General features: G+C 42.0%; 2 protein-coding genes across 2 annotated transcripts in view; one reads left to right on the top strand and one right to left on the bottom strand.

The window, feature by feature from the left end:
* Positions 1-13,874: 13,874 nt before the first annotated feature.
* On the bottom strand, positions 13,875-16,660 carry LOC149845974 (pentatricopeptide repeat-containing protein At1g71420-like). Its single transcript, XM_089989995.1, has 3 exons — positions 14,695-16,660; positions 14,503-14,564; positions 13,875-14,012 (listed from the first exon to the last, which is right to left on the bottom strand). The coding sequence occupies exons 1-3, from the start codon at positions 16,658-16,660 to the stop codon at positions 13,875-13,877; spliced, it is 2,166 nt and encodes a 721-aa protein (XP_089846121.1).
* Positions 16,661-18,274: 1,614 nt separating this feature from the next.
* Positions 18,275-19,032, top strand: part of TAF2 (TBP-associated factor 2) — a 62,563-nt gene continuing 61,805 nt past the window's right edge. The window contains exon 1 of the mRNA XM_089996103.1: positions 18,275-18,474. Coding sequence (XP_089852229.1) covers positions 18,359-18,474 — 116 coding nt within the window. The 5' untranslated portion in view covers positions 18,275-18,358. The remainder of the gene's footprint in view (positions 18,475-19,032) is intronic.

Genomic DNA, 19,032 nt, shown 5'->3' on the forward strand with positions numbered 1-19,032 from the left:
TCATTCACATAAAGTATTGCAATACATTCAAATCATTCGCATCAAGTATTATAATACATTCAAATCATTCGCATCAAGTATTGCAATACATTCAAATGATTTGCATCAAGTATTATAATACATTCAAATCATTCACATCAAGTATTGCAATACATTCAAATCATTTGCATCAAATATTATGATACATTCAAATAGTTCAAATAATTCACAACAAGTATTGTAATACATTCAAATAGAGGTTTATATTACAAGATTTTGCTCACTAGCTTGAGAATTTTTCCTCATTACTTGTTTGACTTTCATATTCTTCTTCTTCTTCTTCTTCTTCTTCTTCTTCTTCTTATTCTTTATTGTTTGCCCATCCACTTGGTATATCGTTTGGATTGCATTCTTCTATGAATGTTCCATTGGCCAATGGAGATATGACATGCATATCATGCGCAACATTGTGACCATAAGAGAAGTCATAGATATCATCTGATTGATAGTAATCACTGTCTTCAGTTAACTTGTCTTCATGTAACTGATCATACTTAGGGTATAGTTTGGACTTCACCTTGCAAACTGCCCACCATTCATTTCTATCTGACTTTTTTGTACTCGGATATGAAGTATAATAAACTTGTTGAGCTTGCGAGGCTAATATGAATGGTTCATATGCTGCAAACCTTGATTTATGATTCACCTCCACAATGCCTGAGGATTTGTTGAGTCTTGTTGCAGTTGGATCAAACCAATGACACTTGAATAAAGTTACCATATTATTTATGCCTAAGTAAGTTAACTCCATTATTTTCTTTATAACACCGTAGTAATCATGTTCATTTTCACTATAGCTGCTACCCTTGACACACACGCCACTATTCATCATTGATTTGTTTATACCGTAATATTTTGTATGGAATCGATAACCATTTACGATGTACCCGTTGTAACATTGCACAACTTTGGTCGGACCATTTTCTAAATCACATATTCTTTGATTTTTAACATCACCATGGCGGACCTACGCACAAACATAAACAATGATTGTGATCACGACCAATGAAGTAACTTAGTGTTGTTTACAAGTACACAATTTATGTTAGCATCCTTACCAACTGTTTTAACCACTCCACAAACTTAGTTTCACGTTCTTTTTGTACTTCTGCATCAGTGAGATGTGAAACTTCTCTTCGTAACTCCAGATCAAATCGTCTGCAAACCATAAATACTTATATTATCGAACCATGCATGCACGTATAAAACATAAAAGGATTTATAATTGTGTTGCATCTACATATACTTACTTGATGTATGGGTCGATCGTTGAGCAATTAAAAATAATATAGATGTGTGTTGCGTCTTACTCTCGATCTGTCAAGAGCCTTGATCGACAACTACCAAATGCATGCCCAAGTGGTTGAAATATCGACAGCTTGTCAGCTACAATTACTTGTTCTCTATCATCGTTACGAGGCGAGCATGTGTAACGTGTTGGAATTTGAGGTTCAAAGTACATAGATGAAAATTTTGAAATCTCTTCTAAAGTGTACGCCTCACAAATAGAGCCTTCTACTCTTGCTTTATTACGAACCTTTTTTTTTGAGGTCAAACATGCATCTGTCAAAAATATACATTTCAGATTTAAAATATCTGTCATTGAAGAGACAAATATAAGAAAGCATATACCTTTCAAATGGGTACATCCATCGATATTGCACAGGAACACCAACCCTTAGTTCATATGGCAAATGTATGATCAAATGTTTCATAACATCGAAAAATCTTTTCTAACAGACAAACAGTGGTGATGACAGAGTCCTCCAGATTCTTTACATCAGATACTACGACTTCCGATGCTCACAATGTTCTAAAAAATCCACTCAACTCAGACAATACCCCCCATATAGGTTTGTCTAACATATCATGGAATATTAAGGGTATCAATCGTTGCATAAAGATATAACAATCATGGCTCTTCAACCCATATAACTGTTCATCGTCAATCTTCACAGCCCGAGCAATGTTAGAGACATATCCATCTGGAAATCTCAATTGTCTCAACCATTGACATACATGCTTTATTTGATCAGGTCCAAGCACGTACTTTGCCTTTGGTTTTAGTACTTTGCCATTATACTATTTGAGTTCTAATTCTGGTTTTTTACATATTACTTTTAAATTCATACGGGCCTTCGGATTATCCTTCGTTTTCCCTTTAACATTCATTACTGTATTGAATACATTATCAAACACATTTTTCTTCACATGCATCACATCCAAATTATGTCATATCAATAGGGTCGACCAGTATGATAGTTCCCAAAAAATAGATTTCTTTGTTCAATTGTGATCCTTCCCAAATCCACGAAAGGGTGTAGAACTGCGAGCATCTGTTAATATATCTGGAAAGTATCGCAATCTTCTTAGAATCTCTATGCCAGACAATCTTGTGGATGGACCTTCCATTTCAGTTGTGTCTGTTCTAAACACACTCCTTTCTCGTCAGAACATATGGTCGCTGGGTAGAAATTGACAATGACACTCAAACCAGCAATGCTTCCTTCCATGCGTCAATCTAAAAGCTTTGGTATCCTCCATGCAGTACGGACATGCCAACCTCCTATGTGTGCTCCAACCAGATAACAATACATATGCAGGGAAGTCACTGATTGTCCATAGAATTGCGGCCTTCATATTGAAATTTTGTTTTTTTTTTTGCATCATACGTGGTAACACCGTCATCCCACAGTACTTTTAGTTCATCAATCAATGTTCTTAAATATACATCAAGATTTTGGCCAGGTGAGGTTAGACCAGGGATCAACAGAGACAAGAAAAGATTTGGACGCTTCATACACAAGCTTGGTGGAAGGTTGTATGAAGTTACAAATATTGGGCAGCATGAGTATGAAGTTGATCTACCCCCAAATGGATTAAATCCATCTGTATATAGACTGAGTCTAACATTTCTCACTTCTATTGCGAAGTTCTGATGAGTACGATCAAAGTGCTTCCAAGCTTCAGCGTCATCAGGATGTGTGATCTTGTCTTCATCGTGTCGAACTTTATTTGCATGCCATCTCATGTGTTTAGCTGTCCTTGAATATATATACAATCGTTCCAATCTAGAAGTGATAGGAAAATAGCAGAGCGACTTGTATGAAACTTCTTTTGATCTCGTGCTACCATTGCCTCTTGTCTTTGGCTTGAACCGATGATGCTCATATGATGGGCATGATATATTGTTTTCATGATCCTTGAAATACAACATGCAGTGATTTGGACAAGCATCGATCTTTTTATACCCCATACCTAGAGCGTTGACCATAACTTTCGCACAATAGAAATTTTGTGGCAATTTCTCATCTTTGGGCAATATACTCTTCACGTTCATGCACAAACGGTCAAAACATGATTGACTCAAATTATACTCGTACTTCAAATTCATTAGTTAAAGAACTGCAGACAAGATAGTGTGACTCTCGCAGCCGTTTCAAAGTGGCTCATCAACATCTCTAAGTAAATCATAAAATCTACTAGCTGCATCGTTTGGTGATTCTTCATCTACTGTAGTTCTTACATCACTATAACTCATAGCAAAACCCTGTTTTGTTCCTGCGGCATCAAATATCAAACTCATATATGGATTATCGTGCACCATATTCACCCATGCATCAAAATTATTTTTAAATTCTTCTCCATGAAACCTCTAATTCTGATAATCACTCACAAAACCCTTCTTGTATAGGTGATGTCTAACGCCATGAGGTTCTACAAATCGATTATTCTTACAAATCTTGCAAGGACACCTAATTCGACCTGTGAGATCCACTGTACTGACACTTGTCGTTGCAAATTCAATAAAACTTTCAACACCATCCATATATTCATGCGATAACTCATTATCCACTATCCTACGGTACATCCATTCACGGTTTGCAGTCATTTTGTCGTATGATGTTACGAATAGTATCCTAACCAGTTAAAAGAGAACCATCAGAATGCTATGATGAAGAAAATATCAAATTTATCATGCAATATATGATGTCATACAATCACAAGAATTATGATGCATGCATTGATAACTTAATATTTTCATGTGCAAACTACTCATGACACGATATATTCATTTGAAGCATGCTTTAATTATACAATTTTACATGGAAGCCATAATCAAATTGAAAGTAACTACATGCAAGCGTGGATACAATCACATCAAACATTACAATACATCAAAATCATTCATATCAAACAAATGCCAAACATGTACCTGCAACAAACACACTTTAATATCCCGCTAACTACTACCATGCCTAGCATGGAATCCGTACTCCAAAAATAAGAACACTTTTATTCTCATACATTAAAATCATGCTCAGCATGATCTCCGAACTCCAACAAAGCAGACCTAAATATCAACAACTAAGTGAGTGTGTGAACAATAAAGTGTTACATCCAATAAATCAAATAACATGTGATGTGCTTGCATCACTTACTTCCCACGGGTATTTACTCGATTTGCATTATTTTTGTCACTTACTTACCACGAGTGGCGGGGCACAAGCGAGTTCCGTTGAGAAATCTACAAAAAACACTGTGTTAAAATGAAGTTACCACTTGTCGAAAAAAAAAATCGAGGCAAATGAAAAAATCTTGCATAGGCCTTTTATCTAAAAAACGCGGCCCTTCTAGAAGCCGGGCTTTGGTGCACGTATTAGCTCTACCTTTACTAGAGTTATCCGAGTAGCAGAAACCATCAAACAAACTATAACTGATTTAATGAGTCATTCGCAGTTTCACAGAATGATGCAGTTTCACAGAACGCAGAGAGGCAACCCCTTGCCTGCCGGAAACGCAGGGGGGGCGACCCCTTGCCTACCAGAAACACATGGGGGGTGACTCTCTGCCTGCCGGAAACGCAGGGGGCGACCCTCTGCCGGAAACGCATGGGGTTGACCCCCTGCCGAAAACGCATGGGGTCGACCCCCTGCCTGCCGGAAATGCAGGGGGGGGGGGCGACCCCCTGCCTGCCGGAAACGCAGGGAGGGTGACCCTATGCGCCCTGCTGTCGGAAACGCAGGGGGTCGACCCCCTACCGGAAACACAGGGGGTGACCCTCTGCTACCGAAAACGCAGGGGGTCAACCCCATGCCGAAAACACAAGGGATCAACCCCCTGCCGAAAACGCAGGGGGTCAACCCCCTGCCGAAAACGCAGATGGGTCGACCCCCTGCCTGCCGGAAACGCAGGGGGGGGCAACCCCCTGCGCCCTGCAGCAGGAAACGCAGGGGGTCGACCCCCTGTCGGAAACGCAAGGGGGTCGACCCCTTGCTGCCGGAAACGCAGAGGGGTCGACCCCCTGCTGCCGAAAACGCAGGGGGTCGACCCCCTGCTGCCGAAAACGCAGGGGGTCGACCCCCTGCCGACGAAAATGCATGGGGGGTCGGCCCCCTGCCGACGGAAAGGTTTGCGTGCGCGTCGTCGAGCGGTGGTGGGAGGCTGACGGGGAGCGGCGGTCGGCGAGCGGTGGGAGGAAGAGGGCGGCGGGAGGGAGAGGGCAGCAGGCGGGAGCAGTGGAAGAGGCAGCAAAACAAGAAAAGAGAAAGAAGGCTGGGATTAGGGATTTACGCGACATTTAGCGATGGAATTATTTCGTCGCTACGTCGTCGTAAATCAAAATTACGAAAATAGCGACAGAATCTATTCTGTCGCCAAATTCGTTGTTGAATGGCGTGACTATTACGACAAAATACGAAAATAGTGACGGAATCTATTCTGTCACAAAATCCATCGCTAAATAGCGACGACGTTTGCGACATAACCTATGCCATCGCTATTTTCATAAATATTATTCATTTTAGCGACGAATTTGTTTCTCTCATTAATCTGTCGCTAGTTAGCGACTGAATAATTCCGTCTCTAACTTCCGTAGCTAATTCCATATTTTCTTGTAGTGCACTCACCGTGTGGATGTGTTGAGGTGAGGGTTTCTTGGACATAGGATCACACTGACCATGTTATTATATGTGTTCGAGTGTTTGTGGTTGTAATCAATTTTTTTTGTGCACATTTATGGAGAGGGTGTTGCGTATGCACCCCCAGAACATGCATTGTAGCTACAGTGTGTCAATGGGGTGTAGGGGGAGCCGTACATCAGCCTGCAGGATGTACGGTGGTGTACGACTGCCCCCTACACCCCACTGAGCGCCATGCGGCGCTCAGTGGGGACCCAAGAACATGCACTGCAGCTACAGTGCATGTTCATGGGGGGAAACGACAGTGTATGACTCCCCCCTACACCCCACTGAGCACCATGCAGCGCTCAGTGGGGACCCAAGAACATGCACTGTAGCTACAGTGCATGTTCCTGGGGGGAACATATAACCTGCCCGCATGTTTATGGTATCTGGGCATCATGTCTTCCTCAACATTGACAAGCACAAACTCAAAGATAAGCTTGATCTTACCTGCCCCAACTACTTTGCAATATTTCTTAAGTACCAAATCGTCAAAGGATAACTATGTGTCGTGGGAGTCTCAATTCATCCCACTATTGGTATAATATGATCTATATGAATTCATGGATAAAGGTCATGCCCCAACCAGATTTGTTACTTCAGATGAAAAACAAATCCTTAATCCCTAGTTCATTATGTGGCAACTCCATGATCAGCTTCTCTTCAACTGACCTATCTCCTTCTTAATTGGACTTGTTCATACACAGGTCGTCGTTGGTATGAAAACCTAATATGAGGTATGAGGAGCTTTGAGAGAAACCTATGCTGCCCACTATCGATTTCACGTAGTGTAGTTAAAAGATCAACTGCATACACTTAAAAAATGAGAGAATAATATTTGATGAGCATTTTCAAAGAGAACAATCCATTACCCACCAGCTGACTATGGCAAGCAAACATGTCCTAGATGATTCAGATTCAGGCGCCTCTCACCATATTTGAATTTTCTATTTCTCCACTATGATTATAAAGGAAGTTAAAGTTGGTAATAGGACATGTTTGCCTATAACTTATATTGGTGATTCTTATTTTTCTAATGTTGAAACTAAATTTATTTTATGAGATATATTAAATGTTCTTCAAATCAGAGAACAACTATTATATGTTCAAAGATTTACTCGAGATAATAATGTTGTTTTTTAGTTTCACCTGTTTCACTGTTTGTTAAGGATTTAATAATAAGGAAAGAAATCCTCCAAGTAAGGACCATGAATGGATTGTATCATGTACACCTTAGTCCTGATAAAGAAGCTCAAGTAGGAGAGCTAACACCTACTTTCCTGTGGCACTGTAGGTTGAGTCACCCGACGTTAAGGATCATTCAACAAGTTATTTCCAAATTTAGACTGCCTTTATTAATAAAGTTGATTCTAGATTGTGTGAAGCCTGTGAAAGAGGAAAACACCATAGACTTTCCTTCTCAAGAAACATGTATAAGATTTTTTAACTTTTAAATTTGATTTTTGCTGATGTGTGGGGTTTTGCCCCAATTTTTGGTGCTCAAGGTTTCAGATATTATCTTAGCTTTATTGATGAATTCTCTCGATTTACTTGGATATTTTTTATGAAAAATAAATCTAATGTGATTATTATTTTTCGAAAGTTTAAAGCACATGTTGAAAACATCGTTGGGAAAAAAATAAAATTTTTACAAACTGATTATGAGGGAGAATTTAAGGCCCTTGATCCATTTCTTGAAAAATATGGGATTGGACATTCTATTTCTTGTCCACATACACAAGAACAAAATAGATCAATTGAGTGCAAACATTGATATTTTATCGAATTCAAACTCTCTATCTTAGCTCAAGCCCATGTTCTGACCTAGTTTAATTAGTCTTAAGTCTTCTTTTGAAATTCTTTTTCATCAAACACCAATCTACACTTTTTTTAAAAAACTTGGTTGTGCATGTTACTCGTACTTGCAATCTTATCGAGTTCACAAATTAGACTCTAAGTCCTCATGTCACATTTTCCTTGGTTACTATCCAAATCATCGTGGCTATCTTTGCATGAATCCCACAACTCAAAAAATCCTCGTATCTTGCCATGCCATTTTTTATGAAGACTCCTCATTTCAAACTCACCATTCTATTCCTCCCAAACAACCAACTCAATTGGAAACTCCTCCTTTTATCCTTATTACCGTCCCACCACCTCCCTGTCAGGAGTCCAACGTTCCTTCCTTTCCTACTACTGCTCTAGTTCTTTTAGGACTTCTCTCTTTGCTGACATGAGAACCACTCTTCCACCTGCCCCTTCTGTTCTACCTACCCCTTCTCCCCCACTATGCACTCATCCTATGATTACCTATGCGCTGGAAGGGACCTTTAAACCCAAACTCTTCCAAGCCACAAAGTACCCTCTACCTATTGCCATTATTATTGAGCCATTCACCAACCTTGAACCTACCTCTTATAAACAAGCCCAATCTCAGGCTCACTAGTATGATACCATGCAGACAGAGTGTTCGATGCTTTAAAAAACAAAACTTGGACTCTTGTCTCCCTTGATCCGTCCCAGAATCTTATTGGATGTAAATGAATTTATCATATTAAGCCAAAGGTGGATGATTCTCTTAAATGATACAAAGCTCACCTTATTACCAAAAACTTTCATCAAGAATAAGGAATTGACTACTTTAAAATGTTTAATCTAATTGTCAAAGCTCTTACAATTTGTGTTTTTCAAATTGTGGCTCTCGGTCAGCGTTGGTATATCCATCAGCTTGATGTTTACAATGCTTTTCTACGTAGATCTATTAATGAGGATGTTTACATGGAGCAATCACTAGGGTTTTGAGATCCTCACCTTCTCCACCATGTGTGTAAGCTCAATCCAGCTCTTTATAGGATTAAACATGCCCCTAGGGAGTGATACCAACATCTCACTAATGCTCATATACAAAATGATTTTGTTGAATCTCGGGCAGCTGCTTCTCTATTTATTCTGTGAATACCTAATTTAACTATTTACATCTTGGTATATGTTGATGACATCGTTGTTACAAACAGCTCTACTTTTTTTGCTCAGTCTCTTATTCACAAGCTCAGTCATAATTTCACCTTAAAGGATTTTGAGCCATTGAAATACTTCTTAGGCATCAAAGTTGTTCATACCGCAGTTGGTCTCTTTCGCTCATAGCGTAAATATGTTCTTGATATTCTAAATTGGACATTCATGCTTGGTGCTAAGCAAATCATCACTCCTATGGCCCCAAATGTGCCGTTGACCTCCGATGGCCCTTCGTTTCATGATCTGACTCTCTATCGCACTGTCGGGGGTGCCTTGCAATATATGACTCACCTAACCAGATCTTACTTTCCTTTGTAAATCGGGTTTGTCAATACATATATGCATCAATCAACTATTGACCATTGGATTGCCGTAAAACAAATTTTACACTACCTCAAGGAGTATTCATTATAGACTTTTGATAAGATTCTCTCAGACTCCTTACTTCGTGTTGAAGCTTGATTTTAATAAAGCATATGATTCTGTGTACTGGCCTTTTCTGTCGCAAGTGGTGAATCACATGGGATTCGGTAGCCGTTTTTCCAGATGGGTGTCAGAGCTTATTACCAATGCACAAGCCATGGTGTCCATTAACGGGGTAAAGGGTGAGCAATTTTCTTTGCGGCGGGGCTTACGGCAGGGATGTCCGCTATCTCCGCTTTTGTTTAATACAGTGACAGAAGGACTTGCAGTGATTCTTAGGCGCGCGCAGACAAGGGGCTTCTTACAGTCATTGGATATCCAAGGCTTTTCAAGTCATATTATACAATATGCAGACGATATGCTAGTTTTTGGAAGGGCTTCAATACAGCAGATGCTTCGCGTCAGGCTTATTCTCATGTTTTTTGCAGCGTTGTCTGCGCTGAAGCTAAATGAAAATAACTGTTCGATCACGTTTCTGAATGGCGATCCGACCAGTCAAAATACGGTGGAAAAAATTTTCAACTGCGCAATAGGGCCGTTGCCGATCAAGTACTTGGGCCTCCCCCTACAAGTCAAGTCAACCTCTAAAACATCATGGGCACCCGTTGTTGACAAGGTGTGTCTTCAGCTCCAGTCTTGGCGTGCAAGATATTTGTCTCTTGCGGGCAGAATTACTTTGATCAAGCATGTTTTGTCAGCAATTCCAGAATTTTTCATGTCGGTTTGTGCCATGCCTGTCAATGTTGAGCACCAACTGAAGCGCGTCTTGTCAAGGTTTTTGTGGCATGGTGTAAATGGACCTTATAAGAGGCACTTGGTGGGATGGGACTCCATCGTTATGCCAAAGACTATGGTTGGCTTATGAATTTTTGCTTTGCGTAAAAGGAGTGTGGCATTGGCTGTGAAGCAGTGCTGGTTGGCTCATACGTCACAGGATGCATGCGCAAACTTCCTACGGCTAAAATATGGTCTAATCGATTCCACTACAAGAAAACCGTGGATTAGCGACGGCCTCTATCCATCGCTAATCCGTCACTAAGCCGTCGCTAAACTGTTTAGCGACGGCTTAGCGACGGATTAGCGATGGATAGAGGCCATCGCGAATTTTTGCTCGCTAATTAGCGGAAAAAATTATCTGTCGTTAATTCCGTCGCTAATTTGCGACAGATTAGCGACGGACATTATCCGTCGCTAATCTGTCGCTAAATTTTTAAAAAAAAATAAAAAAAAATTGATCCTTGTCGGGCGGTATTCCGGCAGCACTAAGCCGGACTTATACCGCACCCGACAGGCATTGCATGCACATAACGATCGCTCTGCCTCATCGCGAACCGGCATCGCCGTCCTCCATGAACCGGTGCTCTCCGGCGTCGCCGTCCTCCATGAACTGGCACCGTCATCTTCCGTGAACCGGCGTCGCCGTCATCCTCCGTGGACCGGCGTCATCGTCCTCCGTGAACCGGCGCCGACGTCCTCCAGCGATCGCCGACGTCCTCCAGCGATCGCCGACTGTCCTTCACCGTCACCGTCCTCCGTGAACCGACGTTGTTGTCCTCCGTGAACCGGCGCCGACATCATCCAGCGATTGCCGACCGTTCTCCGGCGTCGCTGTCCTCCGGCGTCGCCGTCCTCCGTGAATCGGCGTTGTCGTCCTCCGTGAACCGGCGCTGACGTCCTCCAGCGATCGCCGACTGTCCTCCGGCGTCACCGTCCTCCACTCTCATGTACATGCTCTCCAATAAGCTCTCCGACGTCGCTTAGTTTAAATCGAGCGCGGTCGATTTAAATTTCAAACAGGGAGAGAGGGAAAATTTCGCGCTCGGTTTAAATCGAAAATTAGCGACGGAAAAATTCCCTCGCTAAATCCCTCGCTAAAATGTTTTTCTTGTATTGAGAATTAGCGACGAAATAATTGTTGTCGTTAATTCGTCGCTAATTAGCGACTGATTAGCGATGAAACAACTTTCATCGCTAATCCGTCGCTACTTAGCGACGAATTCATTAAGAAAGTTTTCTCTAGCTAATCTGTCGCTAATTTGCGACGGAAAAAATCCGTCGCAAATTTCCGTCGCTAATTAACATTTTTCTTATAGTGTTCGCTTGTTGTTCGCCGGGGGGCTCGTGGACCATACACATTGCATTTGAGGAAAATGTGGTTTAGGGCATTGCGTTTGTTTCTTGACAGGGATTTGGACGTAGGGGTAGACGGATCTTGGCTTCAATGGGCAGTCTCAAATGCGGGAGTTTTCCAAGTCCACAAGGTCTACCGTTCTCTTCTGCCTCCAGGTCAGGGTTGGATCTTCAACAATGCTCTATGGGCGAAGGGACCATCTCCGAGGACCAAGGTATTGACTTGGTTGATTCTTTATGACCGGATACAGACCCATAACAATATCAAGAGGATGGGTTTTCAGTTTCCCAGTTGGTGTGTGCTTTGTCGACAGGCTGAAGAAACTACACAACACCTTTTCTGGTCGTGTGAAGTGTTTCAAGAATTGTTTTCTAAAACTTGGAGGGCTCCATCAGTTGTTGTGCGGGAGGGTTGCTTTGTGTTAGATTTATCCTTGGCCCTGCTATAAGTAGACGCGAAAAGAAGTGGAGGACTATTTGGAGAGTTTGGTTGTTTACAGTGTGGTGGTTCATATGGATGGCCAGAAATGATGCTACTTTTCGGGATGTCCTGTTCAACCTTAACCGTTTGACCCATAGGGTCTTGGCTGATGTGTATGCTATCTTACGCATATATCTCAAAGACCTGCCTCTGCCACAAACCGATCCTCATATAGATGTTTGTGGTCCTCTATGAGTGTTCTGTTTTGTGTTATTGGTGTTCTCATGCTATGCTGTTGTGTTTGTGCTTGTGGGTCTCAACGCTTTGTTGAGTTTCACTTTTAAGTAACGTTGATCGCTTTTCGTCTCTCTCTCTCTCTCTCTCTTTTCAAACATTGACTGGGTGGGATCCCTTGATGATCAAAAGTCCACATTTTGGCACCTGGGTCCAAACATTATTTCTTGGAGCTTGAAGAAACATGTTGTGGCTAGTTCAAGTATAGAGCCGTAGCAAATGCAGCCGCTTAAATCTCCCGGATTCGTGCACTTTTTCGGGAACTTGGAGTTCCAATACATTCTTCCCCCTAAACTTTAGTGTGACAATGTCTTTGCTACTTATCCAATCCCATCTTTCACAGCCGCAGTAAGCACATTGAAATCAATGGAAACTTTGTCAGGGATCACGTTGCCAAGGGCAAACTCAAGTTCGTCAGATCAAATTAGTGATGTTCTCACCAAAGCCCTACGGGTCTCACAGTTTTTGTTACTACACTACAAGCTCAATGTCTACTCCAAACAGTTGCATTTGCAAGGGGGATGTTAGACTACCTAATCCAGATCCAGTAACAAGAATGTTCCAGCAACTCTCTCCATTAAGGAAGCCAAGCAAACAAATGAGGACACAATCAAGAGAGCTAAGGAATCCAAGAAAACCTATAAAGATAAGGACTCTCAAGCAAACGAAGATAACCAAACCTTGGACTCTTACATGGGTAGGACTCTCACACTCACGTCTTCATCAAATGAAGTCATTCAAGGACTCTCACATAAGAAACATGATCTCTTGTAAGCCATTGTCCATGACCACCTGTATGTTCTATATATTTAGATCAATGGAGAATAAACCCCTCACCGTGTGGACGTGTTCAGGTGAGGCTTTCGTGGAAATAGGATCACAATGATTCGAACCACGTTATATTGTGCGTGTTTGTGGTTGCGTGTGAATCAATTCTCTGCGTGCTCGTTTATCATGTTAGTGACGGAGGCAATGAGCTCCACAATTAGCCCACCTTGCATATCCATGTCATTCAAAAATTTTAATACGCTTGTAGATTTTTGGTCACAAATGCTCCTCGTTGCTCCTTTTACTAGCATGGATAGGATGCCGTGTAAGATCACGTATACATAATCCCCGTGATTATTCCACAAGCCTTCCATTTTAAATCATTCAAAACAATTTAAATAATTCCTGCAGTGGTAAGTTCTAACTGGCACTCTGAGAAAAAATCAGTTTCTCGCACACGAATATTCTCCCTTAGTCCACAGGGAGACTCATCAGTGAGTTTGTTCATACAAAGTTTCCTGCCATCTTCGTGCTCCGGCGTTTGTGCATTCTACTCTCTGTTTCGGAGACCATATTTAACTTCTACCACTGCGGTAGTTACCCATCTGATTAGCTGGGTATGTGAAGTTGAAGTCCCAAGACCAAATACCACTGGCGGCAAGGGGGCTGCTGTAGCTTTATCACGGTTGGGGCACGTAAGGCTGGGTGGTCGTGTCCTCAACTTGGAGTTTTACGAAGGCAGGCCCATTAAGCGTCCCTGTTCTGGTGAGGGTTGCTTTGTTTGTAAAAAAAAAAAATTAACTTTTGATGAATTCAAACTCTTAACACGATAAAGTGCTCTCTGTTATTAGTGCATAACACTGTGCCTGGCAAATCCCCTGTTCAGCTCCATCCTCGGCATGCTCAGCAAAGTTACTGAAATCCAAAGTCCCAAGAAATCTGCTACTACTCTGCAGCCTCTGTAGATGAACATTTCTTAGCAAAATTGCATAGGCAGCTGCCGCAGACCATGTACGAACTTAAACTGGGTATTTCCTAATTCCTATTCAATGATAGGATATCTACATGTACATTATCAGCCATCACTTGTAAAGTCACCGGATCATGTTTCACTTTGAACAACATCATATTTCAAGATTCTAACATCAGCCAACACATGATACAAGTCACCTGAAAAATGACAAATTGCTGATTTTTCTTATGGCAAGATTTGAGCATGTTACCAAGCACCAACAGGAGCCAGAAGCAACAAAGAAATTTCTTCACTTCAAGCAATGCTTCGGCTTTTTGTTGAGAGGAACATCGGAAATGCTTTAGCAATACTAATGAGACTCCTGGTCTGTAACATTCTCCATCTCTATGTGGGATTCAACTGGCAGTGTTAACAGTCTTGAAAGTATTTCTCCTGAGAAATGAATAATTTAATACAACAGCTATGTTCAGGGGTACCAGCTCTGTCACTGTTAGTAGCTCAGATTTACCAATAGTCTTTACAAGAACAAGATCCATTCCTAAAATGGTGAAAACGATTAGCATCTCTCACTACAATATCTCTCTTAAAACACTCAGATGCCAACTTCATAAAGTTATGGCAATCAAGACATATCCTAATGTTCTTCATGATTGTGATAGAGCACTCACTAGAACTTCTCATCAACCCAAAGGCCAAAGCCAGCTTCTCGCTGTGATAGTAGAGCTGCTCTTCCTTCTGTTCTTCTTCAACCTCGTGCAATACCAGGCTTGTTGAAGGTATGTAACCCACGTCCTTCAAACGTGCAATCATGCTTTCAACCATGGCATAGATGGCATCACATTGAGGGTGCTGTTTATCAGCCACTCTGAAACTATGCACCTTATTCTCAATCTCTATCCAACTCAATCCTGGTTCTTTCTTCACCCTGGTCTCCTTCATCTTCTTCCTAAGGAGGGCAGCTTCACTCGGATTCCCACTAGCAATGTAGATATTAGACATCAACACATAAGCGGCTGACTTACTGGGTTCAAGCTCAAGCAACTGATTGGCAACTCTTGCTCCAATTATCATGTCCCCATGAACCCTGCAAGCACTCAGCAATCCAAGCCATATTACAGGGTCAGCCTCCATTGGCATCCTCCCAATAAGATCCTCTGCCTCTTTCAAACGCCCTGCACGCCCAAGAATATCAATCATGCACGAAAAATGATCTCTCAATGGTTCAATTCCATGATTTACGGTCATCTTATCAAATATTTTGCAACCTTCATCAACAAGTCCAGCATGGCTACAAGCAGACAGCAAACCCACAAAAGTGGCACTGTCTGGCTGTACCCCTTCTGCTTGCATTTCAGAAAACAATTCAAGTGCCTCAGTGGCAAGCCCATGCACTGCATAAATTTTGATCATCGAGTTCCAAGAAACAAGATCATGCCTTTTCATTCCTCGAAACGCACGTACTGCACATTCTAATTTCCCGCACCGTCCATACATGTGTATTAGGATATTGCATAGCACAACTTCTGATTCTAAGCCGGCTTTAATGACCTGGGCATGAATGGTTGCGCCATGCTGTCTGGTTGCTAAATTTGCACATGCCTTGAGAACAATTGAAAAGGTGAACCGGTCTGGGAACTCACCGTGTCTCCTTAGCTGCCGAAACAAATCTAGAGCCTGTTCTGGCCCATGTTGGGAGTAGGCAGTGATCATTCCGGTCCATGAAACAATGTCCCTAGTTGGCATCTCAAAGAAGAACACTTTGAAGCAGTCGTTCGCATTGCCCAGACTTGCATACACCTTCAAAAGCGAGCTACTCACTTCGAGTTCCATCAAAATTCCCGTCTTCGTTATCAGCGAGTGCAGCTGGAGCCCTGGTGATAGTGATGCAAAAGAGGAACAAGAAGACAGAATGCTGATCAAAGTCACACGGTCGCACCAAGCTCCCGCATGGTGCAGCTGTATGAAGAGCTCAAAAGCTTCAAAATGGCAAGAGCAATGCTCGTAACCTGCAATCATCGAATTCCATGTGATGATATTGCACCCCGGCATCGTCCGAAAGACTAACTCCGCATGTTGTAACGCATTTTCACACCTAGAATACATGGTGATGAGTGCATTACCCACATAAACATGGGCATCGAATGCAGTCTTGATGGAAAGAGCGTGCACCTGCTGACCCTTCTTCGGCGAGCCTCCTAAGGCAGCACATGCACTGAGGACACTACCAAAAGTGAATTCATTGGGTGCGTGGAGTAACAAATCTTGATGCATCCGGGCGAAGAGATCTAAGCAGTCATGAGGTTGGTTACGCTGATCATAGCCTGTGAGAAGTGCAGTCCACGAGACAACGTTTTGTTCAGGCATTTCGTCGAACACTTTCCGCGCAGACCCCAAACAGCCGCACTTGGCATACATGTTAATGAGGTGATTGGACAAGAACAAGCCAGGATACCCAACACTCGTTATCAAACGGCCGTGGATCTCTCTGCCCTCTGTGATGCATCCAAGCCGGGCGCAGGCGTGGAGCAGCGAAGCATATATTTGAACGTCGGCTGGGGATGGCTTGGAGAAGGCAACGGTGAGTGCAGCCCGAAGTGTGCGCACAGTGAGCTTCCGCGATTCTATGAGATTCATTTCGTAGCCATTCTAAGAAACTGCAACGACGGAAATCAAAACCCTCCATAGGAACATCCATCATGTTCCCAAGGCCATCTTATGACCGAGATTCAAAGATGACACCTCTCGTTGGTACCAATTCCAATATCTACTCTCAACATGGTTCTGCGATGCATCTTTTGTACTTTTTTGATATTTACTGCTAAAAAATACTCAAATCGGAGACCAAACCGCTCAGCCTGCCGTAATTATAATGGTTGTCATGACAGCCTAATATTCCTTGAGCTTACCCCTTGCTTAATGTGAACATTTTTTTATTTATTTATAACTTAAAGAAACTACACCTGGCACAAAGATCTGATCACGGAGATGAAGGCGAGGGTGGAGGTTAAAATCCATCCCCATGCAGAGATAAAGGTTCAGATTTTGAAACGGGGCAGGGGTGGAGACCTTGTCCCCCGCCCCGAGACCCCGGTCCACTGCCATATCTATTCCCTTTCACTCAATGTTTTTCACTTCTTATATTTGTTATGTTACAAAATAATAAATGTTTTAAAGTGTGCATGTTGGATTATATTGTTTAATATATGTGCTTAGTTATGTATTATTTGCCTTCACTTGCTCTTTATATTGCTTTGTATGTGTTTTTTTTTTATATGCTTGCACAATCACTTCACAACCGTATTGCGCTTCTTGCTTCATATTACTTTTTGACATTCGCTTCCCAGCATCCGCTTCAAGTATTTCTTCTGATATCCATTTTGTTTCTTCTTGGTAACTATGGTAAAAACTACACCAACTGAATATGAAAACAAGGTATAACCTTAGGAAAAATATGTAAAAAATGTTATCTATAATTATAAGTTCCAAATTCATGGTGGAAAACCTTTTTTTTTTTGCAAATCTAACCCTCTAGATATGATATATATGTTTGGCTTAATAGAAACAGTCTCTTGCATTGTATTTATTTTTTTATGTGTACGTCTAAATTTTTTATTAAAAAAACAATGGCATACAATCCATTGAATTTTCAACATTCAAATATTTATATTAAAAAATATAATTTAAGAGTCGATTGGTACTACTATGACTATGCCGAACATCAATTATGCAAGATTTGATCAAAACAACGAGCACCTATGAGTTTGCAACCGATGAATGTGGCCAATATTTCTCCCTCTTGTACAATATTATATGCTTTGTCATTGATTACATTGTGGAGTAGTTCCTTGGAACGCGTGGCTTAGGAAAAAAAGGAGGTTAAAAAGGCACGATTTTAAATTCCATTATTATAATTCACAAAAAAATAGTATTTCTTTGTTTACGAGCCAGCTGACCTAGCTCAGTTCGTTACGAGCTCAGGTGCCTGCTCAGCTCGTGCATACTCTATTTCAGTTTCAGCTTTAATGAGCCCAGTTTGAACTCTTTCCGTTATTCTACGAACCCTTTAATACGGTCAAGTTACGTGGTCCGTCCATCTCGAGAAAGGACGGACGACCACATCGGAGGAGACTCTGCTGTATACAGACGTGCTACATAGAAAAAAAGGGCGCCTCTAATTTCAGGGATAATGCAGCCTCCCGCGAACGGGAGAGCGTCTATAAATAGGGGTTCTCCGTTTCCCTCTAAAACCCGAGAAAGCTTTTGCACTTAGATGCCCCTCGTGGTGCTGGCGGTTCTGTGAGTTCGTGAGCGGTAAGCCCACCCCTTCCCGGAATGGCGAAGGCTCGGAAGCAGAAGGGAGAGGATCAGAAGCCGGAGAGCTCCGGCGCGGTTGTCCGCCACCAGAAGATCTGTCTCTCCGTCGACATGGAGAACAAGCGACTCTACGGGTACTCTCCCCCCTTCTCGTTCATCCATTTTGCTTATTTGTTCTTGATTCGGTGCAAACCCTAGATTCTACTTAGTTAGGAATTTCGGACTATTTCGTGGATCAAGAAATCGTTGCCGAGTAGTCAGTGAGATCATCTTCTAATCAGAGTTTCATCTCGCCTTTGTCGATTTCCTTGGTTCACGCTGAATTAGGGCATTTTATATCGTGTATCGGGTAGAAGAAAAAGGAACAAAGTAGGGTTGGATATCTAAACTTCTTGTTTCCGAATTCTCGCTTTAATCAACCTCTGGTTTTGCGATCCGTTTCGTTTACTCGAACGATGGGTTGCGTTTGTGGGTGATTCGTGGTGGAAATTACGTTTCTCTCCCAAGTACGCTTAACTTTGGAGTTCTGATGGGATCTGGTGCATTAGTGCTGGTCTGATCGCACCCCTAACAGTATCTGCGTTGGGTATGTATGTCATGGATATAATGAGATCAACGTTTCGGATTCTCATAAGACAGAGGAAGATGCTTGCATTTCCATTACTGTACTTTTCTGTTTGGTTTCACAAGAC

Source organism: Nuphar pumila, chromosome 2, assembly GCF_984573655.1.
Source record: "Nuphar pumila chromosome 2, dmNupPumi1.hap1.1, whole genome shotgun sequence".
NCBI classification, from domain to species: Eukaryota; Viridiplantae; Streptophyta; class Magnoliopsida; order Nymphaeales; family Nymphaeaceae; genus Nuphar; species Nuphar pumila.